The 12,626-nt window shown below is 40.3% G+C and overlaps 1 protein-coding gene across 6 annotated transcripts in view; it reads right to left on the bottom strand.

Annotated features, from left to right (window-relative positions):
* The window catches only part of mosmoa (modulator of smoothened a), a 38,756-nt gene continuing 26,130 nt past the window's right edge, over window positions 1-12,626 (bottom strand). The window contains exons 3-7 of one of the 6 annotated variants that reach the window (XR_013291047.1): window positions 5,066-5,183; window positions 4,551-4,632; window positions 4,119-4,440; window positions 2,718-2,803; window positions 1-63 (exon numbers count right to left, since the gene is read on the bottom strand). Coding sequence is in view for 1 of the 6 variants with exons in the window: in XM_077556398.1 (XP_077412524.1) it covers window positions 12,230-12,414 (185 nt within the window). In the remaining 5 variants the exon portion in view is untranslated. Of the gene's footprint in view, window positions 64-2,717; window positions 2,804-4,118; window positions 4,633-5,065; window positions 5,184-6,409; window positions 6,511-8,226; window positions 12,415-12,626 lie in introns of those variants that run through there. The other 5 variants (XR_013291048.1, XR_013291049.1, XR_013291046.1 and 2 more) reach the window with 5 other exon arrangements.

Genomic DNA, 12,626 nt, shown 5'->3' with positions numbered 1-12,626 from the left:
GACAAGAGGAAAAGAGATGTGTGCTGTTTGTGGGTTCAATTTCCTCTCGAGCTTTTGGAGCACCTGGAAAATTATAAAAACTTCAAATGACTAAGAACAACCATCACATTTGGTACATGGGGATTCAAATAAAAATGCATCCTAATAACATTCTGGGGGTCACTTCAAGATAAATATGCAAGGTATACACGTTTCAAATTTTAATTGATCACAAATGACAAATTGGTTCCACTATTTGAATAATTTGCTATAAGTTGTTGAAATGGCTGCCAAATCAACTGGAATGGTCCAAATAATGCGTCCCATTGATTGTGCTTTAACTTCACTAAATAAATTTAAAAGCTGTGCAAAACCCATGTGCAAATGTAGAGAAGACGTTCTCCCAAACTAACAAAGAGATGACTTTTGAGAGGCCTCTAAAGGTCAAACTGTTAAATGATGTAAAAATGACGTGATAGCAGGTGGGCAGCAGCAAGACTCTCTTCCTGGGCACTTTGTTGTCCAAGAAGATGTAATTGGAGCCGCCGTCATGTTTCATTTAGGAGACAGCAAAACCAATAACCTTAGCTGACTCTGGAAGTCGTGAAAGCAGGGGAAAGCACTCAAGTGAGAATCTATCCATCCATCAATCCATCCACAGTCCACCCATCTCTAGAAAAGAGCTCATGATCTATCTATCTATCTATCTATCTATCTATCTATCTATCTATCTATCTATATGTCTTCAAGTGACGAATCACAAAACTGCAGTTCTTCTTCCTCCAACTCTGTCCATTACTGCAGCTTTTGGTGATAGAAGGATAATGGTGTGTGTGCGTGTGTGTGTGTGTGTGTGTGTGTGTGACACTCTCAATAAATTATGCCTTACACATCAGTCAATCAGTGGCCAGGGGAGCTGTAACCTTGTCTGACCCGCCATGCAAGCAAAGATGGAGGAAAGTGGTTGGGGACATGCTGCGGTTAAACCATCCACTGTCAACAGATCATAATGAAGAAGATGTGTTTCGTGAAAACAAAACAAAAAAACAAGAGGTTCCTATTTGGACTCAACTATGTCCTATTCCTAACTGCAGGGGGCGCCAGATAACAATAATGACCACTGGGCACACCTGCACAATCTACTGAGATCCATTAGACCACACCAGGAATGAAGTTCTGTTTTGATCGTAGTTGAAAATGGCTCAAGTCTTAGGACATAAAAATAGGTTTTGTTTCAGTCACCCTGAAACAAATGAATTCAATTTACATTATCTTCGATGGGAAGCGTTTCCTAAGAATTGTAAAGAAAAAAATGGAAAGGGACAACAGCAGATTTAAGACAGCGTATTAGTGTCACGATGCGTCCACGGAACGGCGTGGTGACTGTCGATGTGTGGCGTAGAGGACCCAAAAAGCAGGGAGGCAGGAGAACCACGGCAGGAGTGCGGGTTAGACTGTCGTCTTTTATTGTATAACTCAAAATCAAAATGACAGCACAAACTCCGGGGGTGACCGTGACAATGGCAATGATCCCACAAGGGACTGATCACCACCCGGGAATTAAATGCACCCGCACAAATTAGGGGATTAGTCACACCTGGGGCCAGGCACAAGTGGCTGAGGGCCCGGATTGGTCAGCCTGCGGAAGGGCAGGCATCCACTCAGGACCAATCGGGACCCTCAACCAAAGCCAGCTCTACCCAGACATGACAATTAGGGCCACGTATAAATATATAGGGCGGAGGCAATATTCCGAGAAAAAAACTTGCAAATTTGCCACTTAATAAACTCGCAAAATTTTATAAAGTGGCAAATTTGCGACTTTATATAGCGGCAGATTTGCAAGAAAAAACTCAAAAACTTACGAGAAATACATGTAGCGTACTATTCGACTGTTTGTACCAATACTTATCGGTCGGGTTTCCAAATAAGGAGATAGTAATTGCTTTAGCATAGATTAACCTAATGATGTAACATGATGTAAGCATTCGCTCTTTGAAGCGTTCTGTACGGCCACTGGCCAGCGACAAAGACGCCTCATTTTTCGAAGTTCCACACCCGGACGATCAAGCATTTAAGTTTAATTTGTTAAAATGTATATTTAATTATTATTTACACATTCATACATTTTGGTATTTTTTTGTACAAGTATCTAAGTTGATGTGTCGAATCTGCTGCTCTCCGTCATACACTTGCATTTACCTAAAGCATGCTAGCATCTGATTTGTTAGTGTTAGTCAGCTGATAGGGGATCAGTAAGTGTTGTGCGGTGAATGACGAGTAAAGTTAAAATTTAAGAATGAATCCGACTCCAACCTGCCTTTTCATTTTATAAACAGTGTCCCATTAACCACCAACGAATCCTCACATGATTAGACTATAGCTAAGCTATGTGTATTTCTTGAGTTTTATTCTCGCAAAAAAATTTCCACTTTATAAAGTGGCAAATTTGCAAGTTTTTTTCTTGGAATATTGCCCCCACCCTCAAAAAAAAAAAAAAGTTATACATGGCCCTAATACGCCGTCGTAGAAATTTGAGTTCTTCCCTACACGTGTGTAAATTTCAGTTCTCTATATCAACATTCAGTGTGGATTCATGGAAAGTTACAGCGGCGATGATGTCAAGGAGGACTGATAGTGGCGAGGGCAGCCGAAGGAGAAAAGTGAAAGATAAAGTGCCAAGGAAAGCTGCAAAAAAAGAAAAAGGAAAAAAAAAAGGTTCTCTGCATGCAGCTTACCTGCACACGTTGTGAATGACAAGGTCGCTGCTCCAGAAAGTTTCTGATGGTGCCACTGACAGCATTTCCCTTTTCCCTCAAAACTCCTGTCAGAAAATAGGCAAAATAAGACTTGATCAGTAGGCACAGTTAAAGGAGATTTATCTAGTTTAAATATTTCAGATCATCAAAGCAATTCTAATATCTCACAAAGACAGCCTAAGTATAATATGTAGTTTCGCTGTGCTCAGGCCAAAGCCATGTCTAATATAAAATATTGCTTTGGCGCCATCTTTTGGCATCTTGGTGCCACGGACGCGTGTTGAGGTGAAGAGCTTTGAGGACTGTTTTGTTGCTATTTTGTGGCATTCACTGCACATTCGCGGCGAGGCTTGACTAGTTTCGGCGTCCACTGCCGCCTTCCTCAGAAGCTGAATCAACTAGAAGACAAAATGAATATTTTTACCCAGGCCAATTTTCCATAAGTTTAAGTGCATTTTTAAAGCTCATAAGTAATTACTCAACAGCTTTAGATTTAAAGCCTGCCTCTGTTCAATTGAACAAAAATGGAAGCGTGAGTGTGCTGGCTGGTGTATTTTGGGTTCCAATGACTAATTGAAGTGGATTAGTCATTTCATTTCATGCCCATTTCAGGCGGGATGGGAGACAGGAGAGCACGCGCTCGTGCACTCTGAAGAGGATTTCCAGCTAAATCAATTAGCTGAAATGTATGTATCGCCGCCTCCGTAATAAAGTAGGACACTGAAGAGGACGATGAGGGAATGAGGTGGCACTGCAACAACTACTGGGACATAGTACACGACCTGTAAATAAAAATGTCCCTTTACATAAGTAAAAAACGACTCTTGGAGTTGTAGATTGCATTATAGGCTACGAAGGTTTTTAATGTTTTGCCCCAAGAGTGCAAAGAAAGAAAGAAAGCATAACATGAGGAACAGGAGAGCACACAGTGAGCGCACACCTTCAATATTCATCACATGTAAAATCAATGAGGGTCTTAATAAGATGAGGATGCTTGAGTTTCACAAGGGGAATGAAATGTAATACTATAGAAGCTCCTACATGCATTACAACCATTCTGGTGGATCGAAGTGTGGTAAGTAAGTGTGGGGGGGGGGGTAAAAAAAAACAACTTTTTGGGGGGGTCAGGTCAGGTTTTTCATTTTGACCCAACTTTTTAAGTTAAAGAAATAACCTATAAGGTTGTTTTGGATCTTTTGCATACATTTTTAAAACCCTTTTTTAACCCAACTGTTTTTAGAGTGAAGTATTTCCCAGAGTGCAATATTGGCCTCTGAGTTGCTTAAACAGTCCATACCCATTGGGCAAAACCTATATTTCATCCCTGCTGACCGCCAGAGGTGGTGCCTAACAGAACGGATTTTCCATTGGCGCACGTACTGTAAATTGCATGTGCATTTGCTGGTGCCGGCTGCATTCGCATTCCCTCTCCCAGTCTCTACCACTGCGTCTTCTCACATGGAGATCATGGACATCAAGGAGATACTGACGCGAAACCTCTCCATCGTTAGACAGGCTCGTTATTGCCATGGCTTGTGTCGGCCACTTTTTCTAATCAGCAGTAAAAAAAAAAAAGAAAGAAGAAGAAACCCGGTGTGGTTATGTAAAACAAAGATTGCAAACAGGCGACAAACTGTTGATGACGGCAATGAGTCAGAAAGTGATGCAACCTCTGGGTGTCATTCACTCCCCTCCCACCGAGCTGTAAATGACAGATGTGTCACGTGGGAAGCAGACAAAAAGTACTCAGACATGCAGGCTATCAAACTGTCAGCAGTCTTGTGGGTGTCGGAAAAATGATCTTCAGTTCACCTTTCCGAAAGGGATGGATGAAGGATGTTGTGGCATCATCTTGGCTGACGATGACTGACTGGCGGCTAGCCAGGATTATGGACTGACAGAAATGGAAGCAAACACATCGTATGTAAGATAATAATCAGCTTTTAGTTTCTTAGTTTATGGGTTCTAATCAAAAAAGAAAACATGAACAAACTTTGATAACATTCCAAAAATGTCTTTTCCCATAACATTCCTTTGACTGTGCAATATTCAAAACATGTAAGGAAGATTTAGTAGTTAATAAAATAATGATTCATGTTCCAATGGAGGCATTACATAATAATGCCAAAAGCTCAGAGGAGAACGACTTTTTAAACAATTTGTTAAATCAAGATGAAAAAACAAGCTCCTCTTTCTTCACGAAAGTCCATATTAGCATGTGTGTGTGTAGATGTACTGGCAGCAGCACACACTGTTCTCCCATGTATCCCTTCCCAAGCGGCTGATCTAAAATAACAAGGGAGGCCTATCAGAAAAGACATTCATACCCTGGTGGAAATAAACACTGGGGGGCTGAGCAGAAATAAACACGTCTGGTCAGGCGGGATGGTCTGCGGGCCGTGAGACTCCCCACGCCTCCTCCTCCTCCCCCTTCAGTTCCTGGTGCTACAACAACACAAACACACGGACATACTGAAGGTGGCTCAAAGGTCAAATGAATCCACTAGAGCTGGTGGGCTCTCAAAGATTTTGTCCATGGGCCGTTAGCCAACACCCTCCTGCTTGCTCTCCATTAGTGCTGAGTAAATGGTGAGCATTTGACTTTATTCTAGATTGATCATACAGCGGTTAACCTGTGTTTAGACTTGCATAGCAGGTGGGAATGTTCAAATGTGGCCAGATGGACTTAGTTACAATTTCTCCGTGTAACATTAATACACAATTACACAAAAAGTACCATAAAACAAAAACATACAGTACTCAGGAACAAACACACATTCAGTAACACACTCACACAGTTAACACACGCTCACAAAGTAACACACACCCAGTAATACACAACACATACTAAACTCTAAGTAACACACACACAATAAAACAACACACTCAGTAAGACGCGTCGCGTACACACACTAATTACCACACTCAGTCACACAATCACACAGTAAGTTACATACAGTGAGACGTTCCCAGACCACTCTGTGCAGAAGATGTGACCGCATCACATCCTCTGCTGGGGTCTCACTTCCTGCCCTGTGAATGCTAGAGGCGGTGTTCAAAGAAAAAAGGAAAGAAAAAAAAACACTTCCAGTCACTAGTTTGGATACACGCTGTTTAGTTGGATGCCCTCGTCAACCATTATAGTGGAATGACAGAGACAAAAACACATACACACACACTAGGATAGGCGATACGGCTTTAAAATTATTCTTTTTTTTTTTTTAAAGATGATTTTCAGATTTTCAAAAAGGCATATTCAATTGTGCCTTGAAATACAAGTGACCCCGCTTATGAATTTTCCTTTCATTCGGACGTTTAAAAAAAATAATAATAATTTGACTTGAGCGCACAAACTTGAGCTATAAGCTCTGGTTTTACAAATAGTGTACAATTGATTAAAAAAAAAAGCGGCTTCAGACTGTTTAATGCCACTCTCAGTTGAAGTTTGCTCTCAAATGAAACATCATACCAAGCGAAATACACCTTAACAACCATACAGTTTTGCCAAAGTCTGCTTAGCTTCATGCAAACAACGCAAAACACCTTTGACATGCTAACGTTAGCATCGCTAGTCACGGATGAACCCTTTACGCAACGTGTATTTGAACACAACAATGGAGCACAAGAGTGGAGCAACAGTAGGCAGACAATATAATAGTAATAATACTCACACGCATATATAGTTTACCAACTAGGAAAAATTACTAATATTACAGCATTTTACAGTAGTGGTAGATGTAATATTATTATTCTTCGTTTGGGTCTGGTGACTGTATTACAGTATACTGCCTCCCGGCGGTCAAAGCAGGCACTCTAGAAAGAGATGAACTAAACTCAAATCTCAAGGCACCAATGTACCTGGATATAAAATATTGTCCATACCGCACAAAACACAAGTCAACAAGTCATATAAAAACTGTTCGTGTTGGAATACTTTTATTCAAATAATAAAATGAAAAAAAACTTTTTCTAATTGGATATGCATTGCAGAACACTTGCCCATTAATTATACTGAAAAATAAATGGAAAAGACAATCAATAAATTAGCTCCAGTGTGTGCATCAGAAAGTGAAGCCTCTGTTAGTATGATTTTTAAACTAGTGTTAGTACATGACTTCTTCAGTGGGGCGTGTGTGTATATAGGCCAGAAGCGTATCTCGCCTCCATCTGGATGTCGAGAACTGTTTTGGGATCTGTCAGTGCTGATATGTCGCATTAGGCAGACTATCAACAAAGCCTGTCAAGCCCAACTAGTCAAGCGTTCACCGACTCTTCCTGGCAAATACCATCATCGTCATCGTGGTCACATACAACTTAAGCTAGGGGGGAAATCACTGTGGAAATGCAGGGGGGGTCATTTATTTCCAAATATTTCTACACGTGCAGGTACTTTGGCGTGGAAATCGACATTATTTTACACAGCTTTTGTGTCATTTTAAATGTTATTAAGATTTGAAGGACAGTTGAAATATTGATTTAGGCTTTCAAATGTGAAGCAAGATTTTTGATGAACTTCTAAATGTAGGCTAAATTTTAGGGCCCGAGTCGCCGACAAATATGGATTTTTGGGGGCTGATGAAGATTCCGATATTTGGCAGAATGAAATTCCGATAACCGTTTAATAGGCAGATTAATTTGAAGGGGAAAAAAATGTTGGTCCCCTAATACTTCCAACACTAAAGATACAGAACATTTTAATGTTTTACATTACTTTATTTAGTATAACTTTACAACACAGAGAAAAATCTGGAAAAATATTATCTTTTTTGGGGGGGCGGGATAATGTTTATCAACCAATTCCAGTTTTACTAAATTCAAAAGGTTTGGCTATTTCAACCCCAATAGATATGAGGCAACAGTGGAAGCTCCAAATTCAAAAGCAAGCTGGTTTTCGGATTTTAAAACCATGATTACATTTGGATGTTTTGGAAATAGACAATACAGTCCAGGCTCAAAATGTCACCATCATGACACCTTTATTAACTGCACAGGCAATGCTTTAGTGACAAGTGAACATTTTAACTGTCGTACAAGTGTAAAAATAAGTTAAGGGCGATTTTGTGTGACTTAATCGGCATCTTTGAATTCCTCAGGGATGTCCAACTTTAAGCGCGGTACACACACTTAAGAAATCAGGCTGAATTTGAGCTTTAAATTTGTTTTTTACACAATTCCGATCAAAGTTAGCAGAGGTCCGAATGTTGTTTTTACAACATTATTTTGACCAATTATCCTGTGATGTGGAAAAATAATATTGTTCGTTAGCATTTTTCAGCAGTGTGGACACACTAAAACAAACAACAAAGACAAAATAAGACTGCCAATTATTTATTTTTCGTAAGTGAAAGTGCTCACATTTTCAGATGTTAAATTTCAGTAAGTGTGTACCAGGCTTTCGAGTTTGAGACGTGATTGTGAAAAAGCGACACATGAAATCACTTCAAACAGATGTTGAACTTTCTCTCAGCAAGACCAATGACTCACACAGTTTGCCAGTCAGTCACACAGCCAGTTTCCTCTTTTTATTCAGTGATAAATAATTTCCTATGACCATAGGCTTTAATGTGAAGACATCCGATCAAGGCAAGAGACAAATTAAGAGGGCACACTTTGCCACCATTTGAAAAATAATACAAACAATGAGGTAAGAAGTTATTTTCTATTTTTTTGAAGATTTTTTTTTTTTTACACATTTGTGGTGCAACTATTTCTGTTAGCTATACTGTTGGATGCACAGTCCTTCCTAATACAGAAAATCCTGCCTTTGTGTCTGTACATCATTATCAAACAAAAACAGGCCATGGCACAATACTGAAACAACAGAGAAAGAGAACTTACATAAGTAAGGAGGGGAACCAATACAACGCAACTCAACTTATATAGTCTTAAGACTTGGTGATTGAGCTTTGTGATTGTTGTCACACACACACTTACTCAGAAGATGGCTCCCACTTTATATGGAAATGTGTACAGTAACAAACTCAACGCTGGACGTGGCTGCTTGGTGTGAAATTTGCGAAAGGTTACCGTATTTTGCCAAATAGTGGCCCCTGTTAGTCAACAGGTGTGTAATCAACCTCAAAGAGGACATACTTTGAAATCTATTGTACAAGTATATAAATAGTTGCATCTCTAGTATGATGGGAGAATCTGTGGCATAATTAGCTCTCACCCACATACACAACTAAAACCCTCTCAAACCTTGATTAACCCCTCACTCACAAACTGAAATGCTTTCCTCTCATAACATGCTCATAATGTAAAATAGCACATTTCAGTTTATCCTATGAATATATTTCCGTATGATGTGTGAAAGGAATTTAGTTGAGTGTGAGAGAATAAAAAAATAATAATTCTGTTGCGCGAATAACAGCTGTGTGTATGTATCAGTGTTTTACTTGTATATGACATATTCACACCCAACTGAAATCCTTTCACACATTATACGGAAATGTGCTCATAATTCACAACTCTCTCATTGCACTACTGAAGCGCATATTTTAGTATGAGAGCATTTCGGTATATGATAAAAGCGTATTTTAGTCTGATGCTCTAAATAATTTCAATTATGTGCTATGAGTGTTTCATTGTGTGTGAGTGGTGTTGGTGAGAGCATTTTATTGTGACCACAAAATATAACGTGTGAGATATTTTGTGTCTAAGTCGTGTGCATGAGAGACTTTCAGTCGTGTGAGAGGTAATGCTGAATTATGTCCCCTCATGTTGAGTGCCTGCCCACCCTCTAGGTGTGAAATGAATGCACAGATTTGCATCCACTAAGTGCGTTGGCAAAGAACAACTGTAGCACAAGTTAGGTCAATCAATATATTGATGCGATGGGGGGGTCTATATATGTTTGGTAATGTCCGTTGCATGCGCCACATGCAGATCTGGCACACTAATTGACAAGTATATAGTCATTTTTTATTGTCTTCATGGATTCTGTCTTTTTGTTATATTTTAGCTCATCTCGCTAAAATCCCTTAGCTCCGCCCTGTTCGTCATGGTAAAGCAGTGCTCCTGCATTCGCCCCACTGGGTGACACAGGACAGCCCCTTTAAAACAGGCTAATTTTAGAAAATAGGGAAGAATTGGACAGTAACTGTTTTTTTTTCTTTCTTCAAGTTAAATGATGCCTTTGTTCAGACACGTTCATTAAAAAGTTAACTGCTCGGCCCACTTTCATGTCCCAAACGCAAAACAGCAACGCCAAAGCTCATAAAGTCGTTTAAGCTATTTAAACTTAGCTTCCCAAGTAGTATTACAGATGATTTTGCCTTCTCCTGTTCGCCAAAACAATTCCTATTCATATTTTGTATTCTGTCTCTAATTGATAACCTCACTTTTGGGCTGAGTGTCTTTGCAATAGGTGTCTTTCTACTCGATAACACCTCTTTGTGTAGCATGCAAGTGTGTGTGAGTGTGTGTGTGTTCCATTCACAAAGCTCAAGAGCAGCACACTGAGGCGCAGCCCCATGAATGGACCCGACCTGCAGCCCCTGTGCTTTGGTTGTCATATCAAAAGAGGACAAAAAGACACCCCCGGCTCGCTGGCTTCTTATGCCGAACTTAAAGGAGAATACCACCGATTGTCAACATCCACATAAGTCAATTTCTCACCTTATGCAACTGCAGCTTTTTTGTCTAAAGGAGTCAATACTGGGCGCTATATTTAGCAGCGCAAGTCCCTTCCAACAGCTCTGAAGCAGCACACTTATCTGCACATCCTTGTGGCTGCACTTTGCACAACACAAGAGCGCAAACAAATAGAAGAGGTGGATATCAATTCACAGTCTATATTCAAATACTCGTCCATGCAATTCTGTTCTATTCCACTTTTCAATTCAATATGTTTGCTTTTTAATTCCTTTTAAAGTGAAAATTGTTTCTCAACACATCACACACATTTGAAGCTAATTGTTTAAAAGCCCCCAAAGACTGAGAACTAACATACGAGTATGTTATGTGACCTTGCTCGTAACTCAAAACACTCATGTCTCACTATTGACTGAAAATGCCATTAATCCATTACAGCCTTCCTAAAATACACACATTTTTTGGGATGTGTTTTTAATAAGCAAATAGTACTATTTCTATAATATTGCACTAAAACATAGAGTAACAAAATAATTTAATAGAATGTGAAGAACGAAACTGTTTCTGCATTATGAGTTAATTCTGCAATTCAATTAATTGTGCTGCCCATCTTGAGGACCGGGGGTAAGTTTACAGTCATGCAGAGTAAACGAATAATAGTTTCACAACTCCGTTAGTGACTCGTTAAGATGCTGAAATATTAGTTTTTTCATAGAGGATAAAGAATATATACCTGTGAATATTTATAGTTATAGTAGTTACATTGTCTGTCTACGTGTGTTGCTCACAGCTGGTGGTCAAACAGTCATTGCTTAAAGTTTTCAAAACTGCCATTATCTTTGTTAATCATTAGCATCTCAATGGCATTTTCCATTGTATGTTAGCATTAACCTAGCAGGGCTTTTATTAAGGCAGTTTCAAAATCACAAAGTGAAAAAATACTTTTACGCTTAATTTGACAGCAAACATAAACTGGGGGTGGCAATAAAGGGCTTGAAGCTTCTCTCTCGCTCTTTTAATTTAAAGTTCACTATCTGCCAAACTGCTGCCTATTGAAAAGTGAGTTAAGACACTGCAACCATGTAGCGTTCATATCTCAATTCTGCGCTTGCAAGTCAAACCAAAGGAGAAAAAAAGGCGCCTATGCCAAATTTGTAAGTCAAGTCACTCGCATCTAGCACCACTGTATTTCTTTTCACTTTAAAGGGAATTTAAGTTCAATATATTTGCATTTAAGTTTGAGAACCATTGGGATAGTGAATGTAAACTATTGCAGTCGGTGGCATTCTCTTCATCTGTATGTGCCCTCACCTCCGCCACCCACGTGCTTTCCTCTTGGGTGGTGGTGGTAGGGGGGTCATGATGTGACGGGCGAGTCGCAACCCAGGTCGACAGCCAGCACCTCCTCATTCACACTCAAAATACTTCTGGGGAAAGGCGAACACAATAAAAATGTACAACGATAATGAAAAAAAAAAGAACACTGAAAATAGCAACAAGGCCCAAAAAGTAGCAACATGAGAACATCAGTGACGGTGCGGATGTGTGCCAGGCCGGCGTGACCCAAACGGGCTGGGGGAGCGAGGGGAGCGTCAAGGGCTTCAGTGTTCCTCAAAAACTGCGCGCTGGCGTTATCACTGCAGTTGCCATGACAACAGCACCTTTCCCAGTAGGACCACAGAGACACCCTGTATGAAATAAACAGTGGCAAGTCTCCCCCACACTCTTCTTCGCCACCTTGACGCATTCACGGTCATCTTTTTGTAGTTCAATACTTCCAACAGGTCTCAGAAAATTTTGGCCAGAGTTTGTCGTCCTTAGATTTTCTGTCACTGCGTGTCCTGTAAATCCCGACAAGTCATTTTGTTTGTCCAGCAGCAGGCACGGTCCAGACTTCAGCCCGGAAGGCAAACTTTGCCGGCAAACAGCAGTCCGACTATCGTGAAGAAGATGGAGAGGACGAAGAGCACATAGGAGGAGCCCACCACCGTGTTGTTGGGCAGCTTGTACGGTTGGCCTCCTACCTCGTTTATGTAGAAGCCTATGGGGAAGATGAGCGCCGCCATGCAGAACAGGATCACTGGAGGACCAAGACAGAAAACAGATCAATAAGTGCACTTCATTAGGAACAGCTACAGCAGATAGCACCCCATTTTGTCTGTCTGAAATACTGTATGAAGCCGCAAGCCTTGTTCCTACCAAGCAGATTGATTCAGTAAAGGCTCCCAAAATATCGGACCAGGACTTTTTTGTTCAGGTACCAGTCTAGCATAATTTAAATTTCCTTGATCC

Source organism: Vanacampus margaritifer, chromosome 2 (genome assembly GCF_051991255.1).
Source record: "Vanacampus margaritifer isolate UIUO_Vmar chromosome 2, RoL_Vmar_1.0, whole genome shotgun sequence".
NCBI classification, from domain to species: domain Eukaryota; kingdom Metazoa; phylum Chordata; class Actinopteri; order Syngnathiformes; family Syngnathidae; genus Vanacampus; species Vanacampus margaritifer.
Note: the sequence above shows the minus strand (reverse complement) of the source record. Positions and strands in the feature narration are given on the sequence as shown.